This window comes from Manduca sexta, chromosome 19 (assembly GCF_014839805.1).
Source record: "Manduca sexta isolate Smith_Timp_Sample1 chromosome 19, JHU_Msex_v1.0, whole genome shotgun sequence".
In the NCBI taxonomy this organism is placed as follows: domain Eukaryota; kingdom Metazoa; phylum Arthropoda; class Insecta; order Lepidoptera; family Sphingidae; genus Manduca; species Manduca sexta.
The window spans coordinates 8877254-8901953 of NC_051133.1; the positions used below are offsets into that span (position 1 = coordinate 8877254).

The 24700-nt window shown below is 35.0% G+C and overlaps 1 protein-coding gene across 1 annotated transcript in view; it reads left to right on the forward strand.

The window, feature by feature from the left end:
- Positions 1 to 24700, forward strand: part of LOC115441970 (trace amine-associated receptor 1) — a 63165-nt gene that overhangs the window by 32155 nt on the left and 6310 nt on the right. Inside the window, 3 exon segments of the mRNA XM_030166907.2 lie at positions 19408 to 19735; positions 19738 to 19799; positions 20030 to 20155. Coding sequence (XP_030022767.2) covers positions 19582 to 19735; positions 19738 to 19799; positions 20030 to 20155 — 342 coding nt within the window. The 5' untranslated portion in view covers positions 19408 to 19581.

The following is a 24700-nucleotide window of genomic DNA, read 5'->3' on the forward strand; positions in this document are numbered from 1 at the left end:
AAGAAGCTTTTCGTAGTACTGGTCCAAGCCATGGTCGATTAGTTACATTATTTGAAGCATGTCAGATATTCTATTAGCTGTCTAGAAATTTTGTTACAAGATTTGTTTCTTGTATTCATTCAAGCGAAACCTAAATCTACCACCACTATACTGAAAACACATTAATTTTATATATCTAAATTTGTTCGGAATATTGTTAGCGTGTTTTGAAGGAAGTGTTCTTGGCTCTGATTCCCAATATCACAAGATTTTAACAGTTCGTAACAAGCACGTAACGCACCACGTCGCGTTTAAGACAATAGAAATTGGAATACAGAATATTATTTCACGCTAATTTCATGAAGGTAACACGACTGTGCTTCGACTTCACAATGTCATACGTAATAAGGACCCTTGCTGGTTTTGTTTAGCATTTCTTCTGTGTTTTCAAATTCACCCATTATTTGCATAGTTCCTTTTATATTACTTATACTTATGTTTAAAAACATCTCTACTGTGACTTCTAAAATGGAATTGCCGTTCCGCATAGTCTAGTCTACTTGTAGTAAAATGGAAAAGTGGTAAAGTTTAATAAATGACATGCAATCACACTTAGCTCCATCTTCGTCGTATGAAGACACTTACGCAGCACATTCTGGTTTTATGATCTCATAGTGGATCGTAAAAAATACTCTTTGCCTTACTGCTTAGTTTCCAATGAATCAGCTCGTTAGTCCTCGTTGTGTTTACATACTTTAGCATTTTCTATTCTGAATCGATCTCCAAACCGCGAATACACGATCGTTGATTTTGAATGTTTCCAAACTTGTCCCATTTCCTGGAAGGATGTTTGTTTCTTTGATTTTGGTGTTTTACGAGTTGCGAATGCGAAACAACATTTTTGAAGCTCAAGCAACCTTAAAAATTTTGTATATTTTAGGAAATATATTAAAATATCTACAGTCTAGTATATGATATGGTAATGTAGATAGAAAAGTAGGTTTAACGTCATTAAAACGTTATTATGTCTATATAATGCTTCAAGTCCTGTCGTGTCTTCTTATATAGGTACAGTAAGATGACCTACTTCTGTAGTGTACACCGTGGATTTTTTTGTACGACCTCAGCAAAGTGACCATTGCACTTGTTCTTCGATTTCTGTTCTTATTCTATGACTGATGCCATAATTCTGAGATCAGACATCACATGACCGATATTTTACATCTCCCGTATGATGTCGAGACTGTCTATATTATGTACAGTAAGTGTACATATTTATTTTAATAATTACAATAATAATATCAGCCCTGTATTATATACTTGCCCTCTGCTGAGCACGGGCCTCCTCTGCTACTGAGAGGGATTAGGCCTTAGTCCACCTCGCTGGCCTAGTGCGGATTGGTAGACTTCACACACCTTCGAAATTCCTATAGAGAACTTCTCAGATGTGCAGGTTTCCTCACGATGTTTTCCTTCACCGTTAAAGTGAACGATAAATTCACAAAGAATACACACATGATTTTTTAGAAAAGTCAGAGGTGTGTGTCCTTGGGGTTTGAACCTGCGGACATTCTTCATGGCATTCCGTTCCACATCCAACTAGGCTATCGCCGCGTTTTGATAATTTTACGTATATTTTATTGTTCTAGTTATTTTTTGGCTCATTCACAATGAATATATTATAATAACGATTCTAATGAGAAAAACAAATACATACGGGATACAATTTTATCAGTCAGGGTAATCATGTCGACCGACGAGACATGATTACCCCTCGGCAGCCGACATAATTATGCTGGCCTGTCGGCATCGGATACCGTACCGCGTACGCAATACAACTATGCTAACGAGGCAAAGTATTATAATTGTATGAATGGATAAATGCTATCCTCGCAACATTTATTTTAATTATGTATTTGATTGTATTCATCACTATAATCGCATTCAATTATATACTCTATTACAATAAAAAAACTATAATTTATTGTGACCTAGCTACACGTATCACAAGCGTGACGTAATCAACCCACTATCATGTAGGGTACAGGGAGCCTAGCGAACGCCTAGCAAGACCAGAATATTTATTGAAATCTAACAATACACTCGTAATAAATGTAATCGAGATATACTGTGATAAAAGGCTCAGCTCCAATACAATGTAATATTTTTTATCTGGAACAATATTCTGTACATAAAAACCTATTTCGATCGTAAAACTGTGGTGTTTCCTCTACACGGTAACCAGAGCGTGTCAAATGTTTCTGTTTGCAATTTGGAAACGAACCTACTAATCTTGTATCACGATTCGAAAAGCTGACCGCGTAGTTTCTGAACTTTTCCCTTTATGGCTGTGTAATAGAGATAAACACTCTTCGGCAGAGAATAGTGCCGGGCGTTGCAGTAGATATTGCCCATTAAGATAATATTTGTGGACTGTGGCGATATTTGGTACGGTTTAATATGATTGTATTTGTTACAATGACCAATAAAACGGTTCGAGCAATACAATGAGCCGACATAAATCATTGACATGTTTTGTAACGTTGTGTTTAGAGCATAAAATGGATATTTAAGTATTTAGTTTTGTAGGAAGACTTAATAAGACTTTTATTAGTCTGAACCCATGTAGCATCGTTATAGCTATAAAATATTTTTGATATCGTTTTTGATATAATACGAGTGTCAAATGTCTCTGAAATAAAACTATTTTTCGGATTTCATCGCAGTTTTTTATATTAAATTTTCTCCCGACGTTGTGAAGACTGCGGTCTTCATGGTCAGGGGAGGGGGGTGGTACTGGGCTGTTGGTCGCCGAAGTCAAAGTTACAACATTTACCTACATTTTACAATGTTCAATGATCGTTTCACAAAATAGACCAATTTAAAAATCCTCGACCAAAGCATAACCACATCTTTTCTTTTTTCATTACGCATTTAAATAAAGATTTTAATCCGCTCCTACGTGCAGCATATTAATACAGAGTCTAACAAAGGAGGGAATGATGCACTTCGCAACATGGTTTTTGCCCGAGGTCTTGGCTTACCAGCCAAGTTCATGCCTTAGCCAAATGGAATACATCCCTGACCTATTTTATATATTTTTAGGATGTTTTGTGTCCATTGCATCTCCGTCCTATGTATCATTCTTCTTCCTGTCAGTGTATGTACGGTAAAATTATGCGGAGAAATATATTTTATATTATGAAGGATATGGAGTTTCATTTATAATATATGTGTGATGATATCTACTTACTTTTTAAAAAAATTATATGTATGATTAAATCTTGGTTATTATTATGGTAATTAAATAATTGATTATGCTAAATATAGTCTAATATAATTTTATAATATTCACTTTTATGAGATGATGCACTAGTTTGTTTGCATTTATATTCCTTGTTATATTTCGTCTATTTGTTTGTGTGTGTGTGTGTTTTTTTTTTTATTTATTTATTTAATTTTATAACATTTTTATTTTAATCTCTTTGTTTTGCTTATAAATTGAATGTGTCATAGTGTTGTGGGAATAAAAGTATTTATATTTGTACTTTATTTACGTTTGTTCGATTGAAGAATTTTATTTTGAGAATTAATGAAATTAAATGATTAAATAGTATTATTCATGATAAATTCAGTTCCTTAATCAAATTCTACATGAAAAGTGTTTTCAAATAATTACAAGTATCGACTTAAAAATCTATTATGAAGTACGTCTTATCACCCTCTCTCACTCCAACGCTAACGAATAAACTTAAAGCTGATTAATCTTTAAATCCTTTTTGAATTAATATTTATCAATTACTTAAGAAACCTCAAATAATATATTTTTTACAAAACCATATTTTTATGGCGTATCATCATCATCATCATAGCCTACGACTGTCTTCTGCTAAACATAGGCCCCCCAAAGCGCGCCACGCTGCTCGGTCCTCCGCTCTCCTCATCCAGCATCGACCGGCGATCCTACGAATATCGTCAGACCAGCGGGTCGGAGGTCGTCCTACGCTACGCAGGTGTATGGCATTATGGCGTAGGTAGTGAAAAATATAACCAAGGAATGGAAGGGAACGCTTCAATAACTCGTAACCGAAGGGCGTAACGTTCTCAGCGGGCGATGACTGAAGCCAAAATATTCTGAGTTTCGGTATACGGCTTCCGTTCTCGGCGACCCGAGCGAATGACGCTCACGGATTCTAATTAAATTGTCAACTGTCAGTTTTAGTGGTTTAAAATACTTTTTTAGGTGATTGGTCGTGTGTGAGTGTGGATAAGTGTGTTCCGCTGCTAAAGTGCAGGTACACGGTATAAGACTGTCGTGTTTTAGTTCGAAATATGTGTATCACCAGTGTAATTCGTAAGAATTATTCGACTTAATGTCTTATGTAAAGTTTTTATTTATAGGAATTCTTGCTGGATAACCTTTATCATCAAGCAAGGTATATGTCTCCTACACAAATGAAATAAAAAGTGACATAATATGTATTGCGTTATGACCTTTAATATGATATAATTGTTAGATAACATGCGTTTAATTTACATAATCAAAACGATGTTGATTGTTCATATCATTCAAGAAATTATAAGATTTTTTGCCAAATTTTGTGTTAATGTGCACAAAATTCAAAACATAAATTTAAGAAACACTAAATTATAGTGCAACACCCTCAACGTATATCCAAACATGACCAAAAGAGATTTAACATTTCCTAGCATGTAATTTGGGAAGACTTATTTCGCTAGAGCTAATACAAATTACGTGTTTCTGTGCGAAGTATCGTTTGAATTTCACGCCGTGTAAGAATTAAGGGTAGCACACACGGATCACATTTTGTACGAGTTGGCACCGTGCCAACTGTGACGTCATGGCGGGGAACTTGCGTGCCACTGTTAAGGATTTTTTGCTCGGTTTACGGCTATACAAACAAAGCTTTTTTCTTCTGTTTGTGAAATTGTTTGCGTGTAGACACTTTAATAACATAATTTATTTGTGTTACATTAGACGTCACAGACTTAATGGTAACATATATTTGTTTAATATTTGATATTTCTTTACTGATTACGTTTTCCTGTTTTTGTTAATTATTTATTTAATTTTACTACTACTATACTAGACTTTGCTCAAGGCTTCGACCGCGTGAATGTGTTTTTCCAGAATAAAAATCTCAGTCTTAAGCATCTAGAAAACAGTGTATTCTCAGTACTGGACTATGTAATAAGGCTTTCAAATTATTCTTGTTCATTTCATTATTGTAATTATCTCCCATTTGATCAGGCCGAATTATGTTTAATGTTTTTCGGACGATCCGTAATGGCGCATCTAAAAAATACATTTATCAAACAGGATAATGTTTCAAGAGAAGTTGACACTTTAAGACTCTGTATTATAACATTTCTGTTTCATCTTGCAAATATCCTTGTCACATTTTAAGTAAAGAAAACTAATTACGATGAACCCTTTTGACAACTTGTAAGAATATTATTTTAGAAAAGTGTAAATGAAAATAAATTTATTTTGTTTTTTGCTTCTCTGATTGCTTCGGTGGCGAAGTTGTATTGCGAAGTGACTGCCTTAAGGTCTCGGCCTTTAATCCTAAGTAGCATGACCCCTATTTTATAACTGGCGAAATGTGGGTGTGACATATCTTTGCCTCCATCTGAAAAGGGAAAACCGAGTGATACGATATATTATGTTTTTTGCTTTTCTGAATATGTCATAATAATAAGTATATATATAAGCATTCGGTTCACCAAGCCCGAATAATAAAGATAAGATCGCGATCCTCGATCATCTTCTCCATCCCATCTCACATATTATCAACTTTTCCCTTAGTACTGGTGTCTTCCCGTCCCTATGGCGGAAAGCAATTGTTATTCCTCTTCCCAAAAATCCCTAATCCCTCCCTCGTGAATCACTTCCGTCCTATATCAATTCTCCCTTTCCTCTCCAAGGTGCTAGAGGCTTGTGCGCACAAGCAATTAACTAGATTTGTGCACTTAAATAACTTGCTGTGCCCACTTCAATCTGGCTTTAGGCCTGGCCACAGCACCGTTACCGCGCTCCTCAAAGTGACTGGCGATATTAGAGCGGGCATGGAGAACGGCAAAGTCACTGTACTGGCTTTGGTTGATTTTTCTAATGCCTTCAATACCGTTAGTTACGACATCCTCCTAGCAATTCTCTCCCATCTTCTGTTCTCTCCCGGTGCACTGGGTTGGATCTCATCCTATCTTCAGGGACGCCAGCAGTCGGTGCGTTTAAATGACTCCTCGTCAAATTGGTGCAACATCGACGCTGGAGTCCCTCAAGGCGGTATACTTTCCCCATTGCTATTTTCTATATTCATTAATCTCTTAACTCAAAACCTTCATTGTTCGTATCATCTGTATGCTGATGACTTGCAGTTATATTCGCAGGCTGGCGTTGATTGTGTGTCTGCTGCTATAATGAGGGTGAACGAGGACCTGGCATTTATCAAAAGTTGGTCAGATAGTTTCGGTCTTTCTGTGAATCCCACGAAATGTCAGGCTATAATAATAGGCAGCCCTAGAATGATCGGGAGATTAGACTTCTCGCATATTCCTGCTATTCAATTTGATGGTACCATCATTCCTTGGTGCTCCAGTGTGAAGGACCTCGGACTACACATTGATGCCACCCTGAGCTGGCGGTCCCACGTTACCTCTGTTAGTCAGAGAGTTATCGGCACACTTCGTTCTCTTTATCGTCTGAAGAATCTCTTGCCATCCAAGACCAAGACTATGCTTGTGCAAACCTTAATCCTCCCAATAATCGACTATGGCGATGTATGCTATCTTGATCTGAATGCAGACCTGCTCAATAAACTCGACCGCCTTCTTAATAACTGCATTCGATTCGTTTTAATCTCCGCAAGTACGATCACATTTCTTCTTTCCGTTCGCAGTTAAATTGGCTCCCCATCCGCCAGCGCCGCTCGTTACGCGCGCTTACTACTCTCTATTCTCTCCTTAGGTCTCCTATACCTCCTACTTATCTATCTTCCAATTTTAGTTACCTTTGCGATGGGCATGATAGGAATTTGCGTTCGTCTACCAATCTTCTCCTGAAGTGTCCTTCGCACAGTTCTGATTTTGTTCACTCTTCCTTCGCTATCCAATCTATCCTTCTTTGGAACGCACTCCCGCTCGAAATCAGGTCGTCCTCAACACGGCTGGCTTTTAAAATGAGAGTTCGTCGATTGTTGCTGGCAGAAGTAGCAGATTCCTCTAATTGACTTATTAGTGTATTTATATATTTATTTATTTTTATATATGTATATATATGTATTTTTTATATATATCTATATATTTATATATGCGAGTATGTTTTAATTACATTTGTTTACTATTTCTCTTCTTATTTGTTTTTCACTTCTTTTATTATACACCTACCTCCGTCCTCTCTACACCACCCCAAGGTTGACTGGGAGAGAATGCCCATGGCATTAAGTCCGCCTGTATACCATGTGTACAAAGTGTTAATAAATAAATAAATAAATAAATAAATAAATAAGCGCCCAGTATTCGTATCGAGTAAGTTTACGTTTAAGTATTTCTTTATAGTCATTTGACAATATTATCCATCAAAAACTATTCGTACTTTTAGTTCCCGTACATTAGTAATACGATTTAGTATTTGAAGTTTACGGGGGCTCTAATTCTGCCGTATTTTAGATTCAAATACCGGGGCGTTGTTAAAATTTTCATACACAAACTTCCATAACGTATATATAACGCAAAAATTCGTGTTATAGTAAGGAGCCAAGAAACTCGATGATAATTACCTTAATTATGTCGACGTGCTTAGTTAATTTAAAAAGTAAGTAGTTTATGAAGAAATGTCCCCTTTTAATATAAAGACATCTTAATAATACCATGAACAACGTTTCACAACATAATAGTGCCGTAAAGGTACGAAACGAGCGAACTTTTTAATTTAAGCCGAGATGGTAGTGATTTCATAGTTTAGTATTTAAAGTTAATACTAAAGTTGGTCTGTTTGGTATGACGGAAACTGATGGTAATCGATATAGCTTGCATATTCGAGAAGAGTATCGATGGCTGGTGTTATACATAAGTATATTGTTATGTAAGATTACGATTTACCGCCAAAAGGGTAGAGGCACACACAGAGGAGTTTCGCCGGATTATTTCTGTCCTATGATGTGATAAGTGGCAGATCTATTACTAATCTACAATTTCCATAGCTTATTGAAATATCAAGTTGAATACAAACCTTACGATTTAAACAAGTACGCTGCGGCTAGACTTATAATGATTAAGATGAATCTTTCTAGCCGAATTTTCGGCCACGGCGGCCAATCTTAACGGAGATCAGCCAAGTACAAAGGATATATTATAGTGCACAAGTGTGTGCGCAATACACAGGTGCACTCTCTGTTCCTTCACTGTCATGCTCCGGTAAGATGGCAATCCGATACGACCGGGGAGAGATCAGGCGCAGGTCCAACGGCTTTACGTGCTTTCCGAGGCACGGAGGTATCACCCCGCCAACTTTCTGACTCCGAGCTGCGATTAAGTAATTGTTTTAAGATGCCAAAACCCAGTCACAATTATTTTAGCTCGACCCGGGATTCGAACTCAGTACCTCAGCGGAGTAGTCGAACTCGTACTGTGTACAATTACAACTACGTCACCCAGGTAGTCATACACACTGATTTACATAATATTTATGTCCGGAACTAAAACTTCTTGGAGGATAAATAAAATACGCGCCAATCTTCGAATGACAATAAAATTTTGTGTTTTAACATCTGTTTACAATCAATTTACGCCAAACTATCTTTTTTATAGCCACGACAAAGTTACCTTACTGCAGCTGATTGTAAATGGAGTGGGGTCCAATACAATGACGACTGTCGAGAGATGATTACCCCTCGGTAGCCGATAAAATTATGCCGGCCTACTAATTAAATGTATCTATCAGATGAAATAGATGAGTGCCGTTAAAATTATGATTGCACGCAGTTGATTAATTACTACATTATCTCGGGAGTTCATGCTGTTGGGTACCGGAACTCAGATAGTGGTCAAAGTGCTGCCTATTTAATATTATGACGGTAGTCAATTGCCTATTTCGCTATTATTATAAATATTATCTGATCCTAAATATTATACTAGTAAATACTATATTATTAAACATGTAACTATTCATATTGGGCTTTAAAATATAATTTTCTAAGCAAGTTTACACAGAAATTATAACTTTTTTATTTATGAGCCTATTGGCAACCCTATTTAGCCACCCGATTCAGCTGGAAATACTGTTTTTTCACACTTGCTGTTTTTATTCGGCTTAACGTCTGTTAGCATTGGCATCTGCGGCCGTCAGCCTAGGTATTTTCTATGATTTTAAACCTTTAACGTAGTTTTTAATAGTGACTTTAGAATAATATATCTTAACGAGACAACAGTTGAAAAATAATCTAAGCGGCATGAAACAATGCGTTCTTTAATCATATTTTACAAAGAGAAAACATTCAAACATTTTCTAACTGAGAATCAAGACTTTCGTCAAAATTTGTTTAAGAGTTAGGAATGATATTGATGTAAAAAGTTAGGAATATATCGTCTAAACATATAAGATCTTAGAACAAAAATCACAAATACAAACACGGATTATATTGCATTGAATAATAAGTTTCTACTATTCGCAGAATATTCTGTGTTCTTCTACAATACCAAATTAATTTCGTCACATTGTCAGACGTCTATTTAGATACGAAATCCTTTTCTGGCAAACCATTACTCTCCAAGGTGAATTCTGGTTCGGGGAAAGATAGATGGATATCTTAGTTAGCAGAAATATTTGGTCTTAGAATTAGGAGAAATGACAATGAATTCGGTGTTACTTGGGTTGTTTTTACATCGAAGGATTTTTTATTGATTACATTTTTGTAAAGCAATATTTTTAATAAGACACAGAATGTCACGAACTAAAATGATTACTTTCTGTAGGTATTAACGTATTTTTGTGTCTTACTGTTTTGTCCGGTTTTCTCAGTATACATAAGGTGTCCTTATATACTGAGAAAACCAGATATTCAAACGCACACACTCACGCCTTTTTATACCCGAAGGGGGAAGACAGAGAGCGCAACTGGTGCATGCACTTTCCGTCGTGTGTATTCCGACCCACGATGGGAGGTCATCCCTTCCCCACTTCCCACTTTCCATATTGGACACGAATTCCAGATTCCGGGCTGATACTGAATAGAAAAACCGAATATCACTGTCCGAGGCGGGAATTGAACCCCAGACCTAAGCACTCCTACCGTAATACAACTACGCCACCACGGCACGCATTAGTTTAACAATGGTTATAAACTTTACAAGTAAGTCGATTATTATTCAATTCGCATTATTAAACGCAGACACAGTCATTTTCAATCGACTCGCTGTGTAATTTTATTTAGCCATCGATTTACTTGTAGGATATACGTCAATGAATTTAGTGTTAGCGACACAGTTAGGAGCTCCATAAATAGATATCGTAGAGATATTTCAACGCAATAAAACTTATAACTCAAGATTACTCTCGTCGGGACTTATAAAAAATCTAAAGATTTATCGGCCTCTAGCGGAAAAGGCCCAATAGCTTCTATGAGACTTTTCTAATATTTATTTTAGTGGTATTAGATTTCTTTAGGTGTTGATATACTGTCGCTACGTTACGCTAATACGAAATGAATAAAGTGTAATGAACTATAGTCAAGGCTTATACCGACTACGGGGGCATATCAGTCTTTTTCCAATTACGGACGTTGTAATGGAAGGAAGGCTTTGATAGCCGTATAGGTAATTAGGGGATTTTTGACTCTTTTACCTATATCACTCTCAAAGATGTACTTCGATTAGAACGCCTGTAATTTCAAAAAAACCTATACGCACCCGTAGGCGAATAAGACCACTTTACTATATACTTATCTATAAAAGTTAATGAATCAATTAACAAACTAATTCTTTGCCGCTTTGTTTCTTTACGTCGAAAAATAAATCGGTGTTTATCTTATTCATTACTGACTAAAATAATTGTAATTAGACTCCTAATTCTAAGAGTTTACTACATTCTACAAGTAAAAATTAAAATAGGGGAGGTAAGCCCAAAACGGGTAGCCCGCCCAAAACGGGTAAGTGTTCTAAATTTCGCGTCTTTCGCATTAGTTTCAAATTGTGCATGCCGAAGGATGGTGCAGGTATCGTCCAATCACAGGCAGTGTCTTTGTACGCATGGACTACGCGGCTGCAAGGTAATTTATAATCAAAGATTTTTACTGTTTTTAATAAAAATATTAATGAATTTTGATTTCTGATTAGTCGATTTTGGTTTGCTGGACGTGATTACTAGATTGGTGATATTATTTTGTTGTATTTGAAGCTTTATATCAGTGAAGTAATTTCTAACCCGTTGCTTTGGTTTTGTGGTTATGAATGTATGAAATGAAGTTGTGCCTTTGGGCAAATCGGGTATGGGTAAAACGGGTACCCGATTTGCCCATACCCGATTTGCCCTGATAGATTTTTGAAATATAACTTTTGAATAATATTACTTTTCCTTATTTTGTAAACTAACTTCCGCTCGCAGCTTCGCCCGCGTGGATTTCGGACTTCAAAAATGGAGGAGGTGCTCAATTTGTCGGGATGTTTTTAATGTATGGTGGTATGCAGGTGGTCCGATTGTCCGGTCAGGGTCTGATGATGGGATCCTGGTGAAATCGAAGGAAGCTTATAGCATGATTCAGTATTCACGCGTGATGGCTTATTATTAGCGTATTTCATGTATAACTTTGGTGTTTCTATACCGATTTCTATGATTCTTTTTTATGAAATATTTAATAATGTTAACTTTTTAATTAGGGATGACTGAGAGTGTTATAAACGTAAGAGTAGACAAATATAATGAGAAAGCTTCGAACTGCTAAGTTATCGGGAGTTACACGTGTTATTGTGAGTCAACCATAAAAGATAGACATATGCTGTCGTGGGATATTTTTACATAATTTTAAGGAGAACATTTCCGTCATACATGATTTCTGTGTAGCTTTAACCATTAAGGTTGCACACGCGACGGAAGCTTAAAAATGCAGTTACTTCTCCCGTTTTCCCAACATTTCCCTTCACTGCTCTGCCCCTATTAATTGTAGCGTGATGAAAAGTATACTATAACCAGCACAGGAGTATGACAAATAATTGTACCAAGTTTCGTTAAAATCCGTCGAGTAGTTTTTGTTTCTATAACGGTTATACAGACAGACAGACAGACAGACAGACAGACAGACAGACAAAAATTTTACTAATTGCATTTTTGGCATCAGTATCGATCCCTAATCACCCTCTGATAGTTATTTTGGAAATATATTTCATGTACAGAATTGACCTCTCTACAGATTTATTATAAGTATAGATTAGAAGGTTAAGTAGATTTTATCTCATTTTTGTTCCTATTACCCGTTTTGCCCATAAAGCCTTACCCGTTTTAGGCACCCTCCAGGGCAAAACGGGTTTTGTTAATGTTTTAGTTTTATGATATTTTTTGTTAAAAATGAAGATATTTTTTAATTTGAGGCTGTTTTTTTAAAGTTATTTAAGTATGGAACTGTGACAGTTAAAATAAAAGTTCGAAATACATTTAGAACCTGCTTTTCTTTTCGTCTATCCTTAGCTTACCCGTTTTGGGCTTATCTCCCCTACACCTCTAGTACTATGTTCCTAAGACTTATACTCGTATTCACAAACGTTACATAGCTAAGTACAGAGCAATGCTATTATACTAAGTCAGTTTCTCGATGCTTCCGACGCGGTACCTTCGCGCTGCGTAGGCATAGGATAGACCGGAGCGCTGTGATTGGCTTGTATTGAGATACAACTTTACTTCAGTCGGTTGTCAGATAAACAAAGCTTAATAAGGTCAAAGAAAACTGTGATATTGCCAACGCTATGCGTTCGGACGCACTGTGTTCTCATAGTACTGTTTGTAGATATAGGTATAACAAGCATATCGTGTGCACTTTTTGAGTCGATAATTGATTGTAACGAAACATTTTTAGTATGCAATACTTAGTTCGGCAGTACATATACAATTGGATCGATACTAAACACGAAGTCCCAACAAACCTATGTTATATGAAAATCCATATACAAAAAATTAAAAACAAAAGACTACTATTTAAAATAAAAACAAAACCGATAATGTCGAAAATATGTAATTTCATGGAACGGGACGAGTCAACTCGGCTTTACCACGGAACCTTTGGGTTTCGCGAATTCCACTTTAGGGATCGCTGTAATCTTCGACAATTCAGTACATCAAAATATCTAAATCTTGAAGTGGACTTGTTATTTGTTAGCTTAATAAAAACATCAAATCCAAAACAAAGATGAAAGAAAGAAACTGTAGACGCGTCGACGCCAAACGCGACATTAAAAGCAAGACATTTGCACAGGTCAAAGATTATGAATGATGTAATTTTGGGCGTTCTTGTGCAGTTCTTTGGCACAGAGTTTGGCTTCGTTTTTATTGAATAAGAAGTGTGAATTATTTCGACTAAGTATTTTATTTTATATCAATATTTTTCGGTTATAGTAGCGAATAATTTTGTACTTGGTTTAATGGGTACTAGTGTATTGGTATCTGGTTGTCTTAAGTCCGAATACCAGGCCGGAAAATACATTATCTGGGTATTTCTAAAAGGGAAGGCGCCATGTCGTAAAATCTAAGAAAAATCGTTTTTGCAACACGCGTGGAATGGAAAAGTAAATTGCGTCGACCCCACATTAGAGTAAAGGGTAAACGGAGTGTATTCCGAACGAATAAAATAACAATTTAGTTGGCATAAATCCGTGCAGTAGCATTTTCATCTTGCAACATATTTGGACCTTAACAAATCATTACTCATCAAACTATTATAATTTTCTCAAGGTTAGTCACAATAATTTCTCCTTGTTTAAATTAAATTGTTAATACTATACATTTTTAAGTATAATACTATCGACTTTAAGAATTATGGTTTAAAAAATATAAGAACCGCTCCCGGATTAAGTACTTATTTTTCAGTCATAATTTTATTTAGAAGTTAAAATCCGTATTAAACATTTAAGTCTTTGCCGTTATTACACGCTATTAAATAAGACTCAGAAACGTTTTTTAGTATCGAAGAAGCTAGGTCTACGCTAAACATCTAATTTAAGCCGACAAAATAATTAAAAACTCATTAATTTTTCTATCTTTATTTTGCAAGCGAGTAACTGAAACTTGGGAATACTTTGTACCCGGTAACCAACAATCTCGATTAATTATAATTAGTACTTGTTAAAATATTTGTTTTTTTACAAGGTATAAAACATCGCAATATATTGAAATGATTCTTGTAAGCAATCAAAGAGAATATAACCACTAATTGTAAGCAATAAACATAGATATATCTGAAACACCATTATGCATCTTTTAAAATAAGATTTTTTTTATTCGTCATATAAATATCATAAATATAACATGACTAAATAAAGAAGTTTTGAATACATTTTAAATACAATTCTTAATTTTGTTTACTAATTATCTTATGATTGGTCAGTTCTAAACATAAAATTCTAAATTAGGCTGGGTTTTATAATGAAAGTTAAGTCAACCACTAGATTATAAATCGTCCATAAGAATGCGCCACTGGACTTAAACAAAGATATAACACGGATTTTTTTAAATTACTCAATATACATATTCTACGGGTTTAAGAAATGTTTTTTCAGTTCATTTTGCATGAATTAAGGTAAGAAAAATTAAGCGGGCCGAGAAAGCCTTTGAGAGGGTAACAATATCAAAATAAGAAATTATGATAATGCTATGCATAATTTTTTCCACGACCGTTAAGCTATAAACTTCTTAAGTTGTTCCGGTAAAATTATATTCGTATTATTTCTAACTTGGCCCAAAATTTTTAACGTGTATACTTTGTTTTGACTTTGTAAAATTTTCCTTGACTTTTTTTATTAGCTTAGTAGGCAGAAGAGCAAGCGAACCGCCTGATGATAAGCATCCACCGAACATAGACTAAAGCAATCCCAGAGGCACAGCCAAGCCGTTACCTACCAGGAACTTAGTAAGAATAACGTGCTTTCTAATAACAGGTTAGAATTATTATTGAAATACTAGACAGTTAGGTGTTACTCTACGCTTTAACAATAATTTATACTACAATACTAATGTATTGAAGAGTTTGTTTGTTTTAACGCGCTAATCTTTCAAACTACTAAACCGATTTTGAAATTTATTTTACTTAACTTACATTTCAACCCGAGAAAATATAAAGCGGGACAGGAAATTTAGTTACGGAAAAAAGTAATTGAGGATAAAGATTATAAAGTGTCCGTTAAGTTCACTCGTAGGTGTACACTGTGCGCGTAACGTAGAATTGTAGTTTATGACTGGATTGAGCGGCAACACTTAAGAGGAAGTATATCGTATATTTCGGGTTCTCACTTGATCTTAATGACACTAATTAAACCATGGGCCACCAAGTTTAAATCCCACAGATTTAACTAAATTGACTAAGAAACTAAACTGGCCTTAAGTACTAAATGAGTAAATAAAATAAACTATAATATGGTTTTAGTAGCGTATAGAATTGCATACGACTGTTGTACTGAGATCACGTGATCATGAAAGTGTTATTCGGTTTTTCTATTCAGTAGCAATCGTCCTGTTGTTTCAATGGTCACCTGTGATCCAATTGCAGTCATGTTCCCTGGATAGCGAGAGGTTTTGTCCAAGAGCCATCTCCTGCAAGGATTGCGGTTGCATGTAAATGTCTCTGCCTCGTTCGATATAAGGGAGAGAGTGTAGGATGCCGGAGTTTTAGTCAGTAAGATGGTTTGACCGGCGAGTTTAAACTGTATACAAAATGTCCCATGGAATAAATCCCGGTAAATAGCTGCCTAATACATGATTGACAACGCTTACAAAAACATGTATGTATGTGTGATATATACATCACTCTCTGCTAACACCTGAATTAGAAAAAAGGTGTGATGCTATGTATGTAGAATGTCAAAATAAAGTGTACAATTGTAAAACACTTACGTGTATTAAATATTTCAAGTGCGATAAAATATCGTGAGATATCATTAACACATACTGAATGTACTATTGTTAAAATTAATCGCCCGCAGTATTTTCAGAAATATTTAACACGCCAAATGTTATCGAAATTATAATTTGCGGTGTTGTCTTAAACGATCGTTAATTAAATATTATCTATTTAATTGTGACGTTTGACCGCGTCTCAATCAATAATGCCATTATGACAACTTTGAAAATTCTTAAAAAAATATAATAAACTTTAAAATTTTAATTCTGTGAAATTAATTTATAGAAATGTTTGTAAGATGCGGGAACATTATGCTAATGGAACACGTTAAGACTTGAGCATAGATTTTCATGTCAGTTACAATACTGGAGATTTGCTAGGTGCTTTATGTCTTCAAAGATAATAATGTTATGTCTAGAATAGCAAATTAGGCTTATGTTATTGCATAGTATATAAGTGATGTAAAATAAAAACAATAGATACAGGTTGGAATGATATTGTCCAACGAACTGATGATACACCGGACTGCAGTCTATAGCCTTAACGTTTAATCAAGGTCAATATTTTCATGCCATTGCTCCTGCGCCTAATATTTCTCCGGTCATGTCGAATTGCCGTCTCACCGGACTATGAGAGTGAAGTAACAAAGGTGCATTTGTGTATTGCGCACACACTTGTGCGATTTAATATTTCCAGCGTGGCTGATCTCTGCTGAGATTGGCTGCAGTAGCTAAAATTCGGTTAGGAAGGATTCATTTATTCTTGAGTAATTTTTAAGAGGGACAATAATCAGAATTCAATGTCTGAATAAAGTATCACAGGTTGACAAGATATATATATTTCTACCAAATCCCGCAGTCAAATAAATATTTATTTTTCACACTATTGAATTCATCGTTAAGAATATTCTACAAAATTAAACATAGACAAGTAGGTAGTAGGAACTAGGTACGATATTAAATACCTACTCAACCAAATGAAAATTGTATCAAACAATTAAGCTGTAATAAAGGATCTCAAAAGGCTAATAATATTTAACCAATATAACAAAGTTTGACGAAGTAATTTACGATAAAATATACGAATTAGATGGATGTAATTTTATAGCACTATTTGATAGTTTATATAAACTTTCTGGCTACAATTGTAATACCTTAGCTTCATTGTTAATGAAATATACCGTTACGCTTAATATATCTGCAGTGTAGTTAATGTTAGTACCTGAAAAATATGTCATTGTAAAAGGTAGGTATTTCGTTATAAAAAGAATGTAGATTAAAATTCATGAGACTAATACAGAAAGATGAAGTACTAATTCTTCTTGCATTTATTTTAATTATATGTTTAACATAAATAATTAGTTATATTTTCTATAAATACATTTCAATTCAATTTAATCAGTCTGTCGCCATCCAATGCCCAATGTAGGCGTCCCCAAATGAGCGCCAACCATCAAATAAATATTAAATAAATTAGTAACGAAAAAATACCTTATTTGCACTTCATTAAAACATCCAGAACTTTCAATACATAAATGTCATAAATGTTACGCTTAATATACCTTTCAACAATTTCTTTAAATCCAAGGACTTGACGCAAATCATAATTTCCTGTAGGAAATTGACGTCTTCGTAACTAACATAAAAAGTAGCGATCGAGAAATATCTAGAAAAGATTTTCAAACGTGTCTAGTCACGCACGGCTAGAATCATGTGCGACACTTTATTTTTTATTTTCATTGAGATGGAGCAAAAATCCTCGCTGCGAAGATGCCATGTCATATAATAGAGTTTTATAAAGCGAATCTGGAGCCTTATTCTGTATGACAGTGTAAACGCGTAACGCGGCTATGTCATGTTATCTTTGTGAAATTTGCGAGGAATGGTATTCTGTATGCCAATTTCTGTTTTAATCGTGACGCGGTGCGTTGCGTGCTTGTTACGTACTGTTTAAATAACGTGTGGCATAGAGAATAAGGCCCCTGTGCAGTTATAAAAGCATAGATACTTTAGAGAACTAGTCGTTCGTGACTGACTGACCAATTCTGAAACTACAGTACGATGAAGGCTAAGTTAGTTTCGGACAGCTTCTCAACTTATAGTTTCATAGAATTATTAATTTGATGCTTAGGCAATAGATACGGATAGAATTGCATAAAAGGCGACACGATTCATGTAGCCATTTATTTAAATATTTTTTAGTAGAGAAATATTTCTGGAATGCATGACTCAACATGTTTCTCTCTTTCATTTCTAAGAAGTTATCTTTTGCTATTGAATACAATAACAATCCATTTCAAAACTTAATTATATATTCTTTACTAGCTTCCGCCCGCAGCTTCGCCCGCGTGGATTTCGGACTTCAAAAATGGAGGAGGTGCTCAATTTGTCGGGATGTTTTTTTTAATGTATGGTGGTATGCAGGTGGTCCAATTGTCCGGTCAGGGTCTGATGATGGGATCCTGGTGAAATCGAAGGATGCATATAGCATGATGGCTTATTATTAGCGTATCTCATGTATAACGTTGGTGTTTCTATACCGATTTCTATGATTCTTTTTTATGGAATATTTAATAATGTTAACTTTTTTAATTAGGGATGACTGAGAGTGTTATAAACGTAAGAGTAGACAATTATAATGAGAAAGCTTCGAACTGCTAAGCTATCGGGAGTTACACGTGTTATTGTGAGTCAACCATAAAAGATAGACATATGCTGTCGTGGGATATTTATTACATAATTTTAAGGAGAACATTTCCGTCATACATGATTTCTGTGTAGCTTTAACCATTAAGGTTGCACACGCGACGGAAGCTTAAAAAATGGAGTAACTTCTCCCGTTTTCCCAACATTTCCCTTCACTGCTCTGCTCCTGTTAATTGTAGCGTGATGAAAAGTATACTATAACCAGCACAGGAGTATGACAAATAATTGTACCAAGTTTCGTAAAAATCCGTCGAGTAGTTTTTGTTTCTATAACGGTTATACAGACAGACAGACAGACAGACAAAAATTTTACTAATTGCATTTTTGGCATCAGTATCGATCCCTAATCACCCCCTGATAGTTATTTTGGAAATATATTTCATGTACAGAATTGACCTCTCTACAGATTTATTATAAGTATAGAAGATATAGATAGAAGAAGAAGAAGATAACAGTTTGTACTAATTATCATCATAATACTGATTTTAAAAAACTTATAAATATTATTTTAATTATAATTCATGTTTTTTTAGTTTATTTGTAATAATTGTTTATCGTTAATCATTTTTGGAAATTTAAATCTCAACTACATTTTTTTTTTACAGGTTCTACATTCAAGCTTCACCAAGTCTATAATATGTATCTAAATCACCAATGGACCACAATTACTATCAAACACCACAAATAAAGAACAAAAGAAAATCAAAAGATAGTACATTATACATGATCTAAATGTCTTATTTAAAAGGGGGCTGCGCTGCAACACGCATGCGCCGACTATGTTCGACTCGACAAAAGGCGCATTGCTTGTAGCGCCATCTCTTTCTAACAGCTCTTGTTGGATGAACGGCAAAGGCTGGCCTTCTACTCTACCAGCAGCTGGCGATATCGTGAAAGCCTTTTTTATTTTTGCCATATCTATGGCTATTGTCCTTGAAATTTGATCTTGATCTGCGTGCTCAATAATCGAAGATACATCAAGTATATTGATAATCAGGTAATCATTAATCATCTTTATTATATCTACTAAAAATTGCTAGCAGCTAGCTTCGAAATAAAATTGAAGTATGTTTAAGCAATACTAAATATGGTTAATCAAAATTCCTTAATGATTTTTGAACCAAGGATATTTTTACACACAAAACAATTTAGAATATGTCTTTTAGTATTTTTCAATATAGCAGTACCAATACCCACATAAATTGTCTAAGCTTTGTGTAAATCCAGCCCAGATACCTGCTGACCTCACTGGCTCTAAACGACTTATTCACCGGTATCTTGATTGCGCCGGTGGCTCTCCTGCCCGCTCTCTACAAGTGTTGGCCCTACGGCGAGATATTCTGTCAGATACAGGTATGTGCTCTCGATATTTATTAAAAAAGCAGTTGCGAATATTATTTGCATTTCAAGTTTAATATAGTATAGTATTTTGTTCATGTATTCATAAGTTATAGATTCGTTATATTTCATTTTTTAGAATAGCGCAACCAGGTGATAGTTTAGCGGCGAATTAAAAACAATATGTTTCTGTTATAATAATAAAAAATAGTCATGTATTTCAGTGTCATTAAAACTCATTTCGTGTTACTGATTAGCCAGAAAATCAAGTCACTGACTAAACATCAAACATTAGGTTTTCCAAAGATTTTTCCTTATAGTTATATAATATAGTTCGTGTGTGTTCTGCTTTCAAACTTGACATTGGCAAAATTGTTCTAAAAACCATACAGCTAAACGTATCAAATTAAAATTGTCGTTAAAATGTATAGTACCGCATCACACTCTATTAGTCACTTTAGTGTATTTAAATACTTTATGTTAATAATTAATCATTTATGTAATACTAGCTTCCGCCCGCAGCTTCGCCCGCGTGGATTTCGGACTTCAAAAATGGAGGAGGTGCTCAATTTGTCGGGATGTTTTTTTTAATGTATGGTGGTATGCAGGTGGTCCGATTGTCCCGTCAGGGTCTGATGATGGGATCCTGGTGAAATCGAAGGAAGCATATAGCATGATTCAGTATTCACGCGTGATGGCTTATTATTAGCGTATTTCATGTATAACTTTGGTGTTTCTATACCGATTTCTATGATTCTTTTTTATGGAATATTTGATAATGTTAAATTTTTTAATTAGGGATGACTGAGAGTGTTATAAACGTAAGAGTAAACAAATATAATGCGAAAGCTTCGAACTGCTACGCTATCGGGAGTTACACGTGTTATTGTGAGTCAACCATAAAAGATAGACATATGCTGTCGTAGGATATTTTTATATAATTTTAAGGAGAACATTTCCGTCATACATGATTTCTGTGTAGCTTTAACCATTAAGGTTGCACACGCGACGGAAGCTTAAGAAATGGAGTAACTTCTTCCGTTTTCCCAACATTTATCTTCACTGCTCTGCTCCTATTAAATGTAGCGTGATGAAAAGTATACTATAACCAGCTCAGGAGTATGAAAAATAATTGTACCAAGTTTCGTTAAAATCGAGTAGTTTTTGTTTCTATAACGGTTATACAGACAGACAGACAGACAAAAAATTTACTAATTGCATTTTTGGCATCAGTATCGATCCCTAATCACCCCCTGATAGTTATTTTGGAAATATATCTCATGTACAGAATTGACCTCTCTACAGATTTATTATAAGTATAGATTATCCGTCTGTTCCCGTTGCCCTCCACATTTGGTCCGCCACTTGTGGGCAGTGGGAAAGATATCATATAGGGGCGACAATAGGAAAAAAATAAACGTTCCTTTATTCTCTAATGGGGGTTATACCTTGTTTTTGACCCGTTGGTCATCAGTGGTGGACAAAATCTAGGAGACCACAGGAAAAGACAATATTATCTCCCATGTAATTTATTCATGCCAAGCATCGAGTTGTATACAGTCCAATAGATGGTAGAGACATCTATTCAAGTTTTAGATCTACCTAAAGCGGGTAATTCAGTTACAAAGTCTAACTTTAATATCGATTGTCAAATACTAGTTCGATTTCGAAGCGTTTAGAGTTCTCTGTTTACAGAATTACGTAGTTTTTTATCTAAAGATGATTGAATTGTTTTACTCGAGTTTATACCATATCACAGTGATCCAATGCGAGATAGCAGCTTTTCTATTGCATCACGTGCAACCAGGAAGATTTGCCAGAAGCGAAAAATCCTTCTGAATCATAATCCTCATTTCTTCCGTTGAAGCTCGAAAATGTAATGGCGTTGAGGATGTATTAGCAGTGGAACTTGTTTGCCATTAGATATACCATTTGCTCTTTTGTTAAACGTCTTGTATACAAAAAACAACTAGAAGAAGATGAGTTTTATTATTGGCACAAAATTCGGTTAAACATTTATTGTTTCATAAATACTTTAGTATTTTTTTACATTAAATTAAATAAATGTGTTAGCAATGGGCTATTTATTCAGCTTAATACTGCTGCAATACAGCTGCAGCGCTGCTTTTCAATACGAAGCTCAAGTGACGCACGGAAGTCCATTCGGTATACAAACTGGAAGTTTAAATAATTAATTAACTAAAACAAACTAATTAACACAAATCAAACAAAAAAGGAAAAAAAAGAACACAGACAAAAACAAAGTCAAGATATATTTTTTTAAACTCTACCGAAGACCGTGCTTAAACTTTGAAGAGGGCCGCAACTCGCGTTTAAACAATCATTAATTTGTCAATTTGTACGCTGATGTAATTTGCATGACGATATCATAAATCAAGAGACGTGATAGAATAGTCTTGTTTTGTATATGTTTATTGTTTAGGTTAACGAAACAGCTCTTATTCATAATCTTTTGCTCGCGGCTTCGCCCACGTGAAGGAGTTTTCCGGGATAAAAGTCCCGCTATATATTATACCGGGATAGAAAGTAGCCTATAATCTTTTCAGGATGTTAAACTATCTCCATACCAAATTTCATTAAAATCCGTTCAGTAGTTTTTGAGAAAATCGAAAACAGACATAAAGGGGGATTTTGTTAATTGTTGTATAATATTTATAGATTAACACAAATTTAGATAGTTCAAAATGTTTGGTAGAATAAAGTAAAAAATAAAACACTTTCCATCAAAATTTAAACGGAGTTATTTAATCCATTTAGTATTAGAGGAAGCTGCGAAGTCCTTGCAAAACTTTGTTTAAACAAGAGACGAGGAGAAAATGAGTAAAGTTACCTTACAGAAAAAGTTCTCAATTGGAGAGGTAAAGTTTAAAAGTAATCGGATATGAATACGATGAAGTATTAATACACAGCGGTACCACTTATTTTGAGTTTAAAATATATTTTTAGAACTTGCTCGCGAAGGCGATAGTTTCAGAGATATAACGTAAATTATCGTTGTTAGTTATAACTTATTTAACAGTATTGTGTATCGAGTTGTTTAATAGTATTATTGTTATTTCTCGTGGTATTAGCTAATGGAACTCTTTTGTCTGAAAAAAAAGTGTGTATTGTTCCGGAGTTATTATTATTTTACTAGCTTTTGCCCGCGGCTCCGCCCGCGTTATAAAGTTTTTCAGGCTAAAGTTTTCCGTTATAAAAGTAGTAGTTTCCCGGGAGCCTTTGTTCTTCCCAGGGTCTCAAACTGTTTCCATACCAAATTTCATCTTAATACGTTGGGTAGTTTTTGAATTTAACACGTTCAGGCAGACAGATGTAGCGGGTGACTTTGTTTTATAATATACTTATATATTTTTAGAACTTTTTAAGAGGAACAATCCCGTCATACATCATTGTTGCATAACTTTAACCGTTTACGCAGCGCACGCAACGGAAGCTCTCAAAACTAATAATTTTTCCCCGTTTTTGCAACATGTTTCATTACTGCTCCGCTCCTATTGGTCATAGCGTGATGATATATAGTCTATAGCACTCCGGGATCAAAGGGCTATCCAACACAATAATATTTTTTCAGTTCAAACCGGTAGTTCCTGAGATTAGCCATTACTGCTCCACTCCTATTGGCCATAGCGTGATGATATATAGCCTATAGCGCTCCACAAATAAAGGGCTATCCAACACAAAAAGAATTTTTCAGTTTGGACCGGTAGTTCCTGCGATTAGCCATTACTGCTCCGCTCCTATTGGGTATAGCGTGATGATATATAGCCTATAGTACTCCACGAACAAAGGGCTATCCAACGCAAAAATAATTTTTCAGTTTGGACCTGTAGTTCCTGAGATTAGCTATTACTGCTCCGCTCCTATTGGGTATAGCGTGATGATATATAGCCTATAGCACTCCACGAACAAAGGGCTATCCAACGCAAAAAGAATTTTTCAGTTTGGACCGGTAGTTCCTGAGATTAGCGCGTTCAAACAAACAAACAAACAAACAAACAAACAAACAAACAAACAAACACACAAACAAACAAACAAACAAACAAACAAACAAACAAACAAACAAACTCTTCAGCTTTATATAATAGTATAGATTATGAAAATCCTTTAGCCGCCGAAGAGAAAGCCTATTTTTTTAATGATTTCTTATGTTTACGCGAATGTTAGACATTGAAATAAAACTATTTACCGGTTTTTTCGCGGTTTTTATATTATTATTTTCTCCCGACGTTTCGAAGACTTTGCAGCCTTCATGGTCACGGGGGGGATAAATAACCGATGATATAAAAAACCGCGATAAAATCCGTAAAATAGTTTTATTTCAATGCCTATTTTTTTATTTTTTATACGTACAAAGCAAAGTGACCCCACAGTGCGCCTCAATAGCTTTAAAGTTCTATTTAGCACTTGAATCTAACTATAACAAAAAAAATTGTCTAACAAAGTTTTCCCTTCATTTGTATTCCACTGTGTTGCAGAAAAAGTGTCAGGTGTATATTCCTGGAAAAAATAGGCAAATAGAAGGAAATAAATATTTTCCAG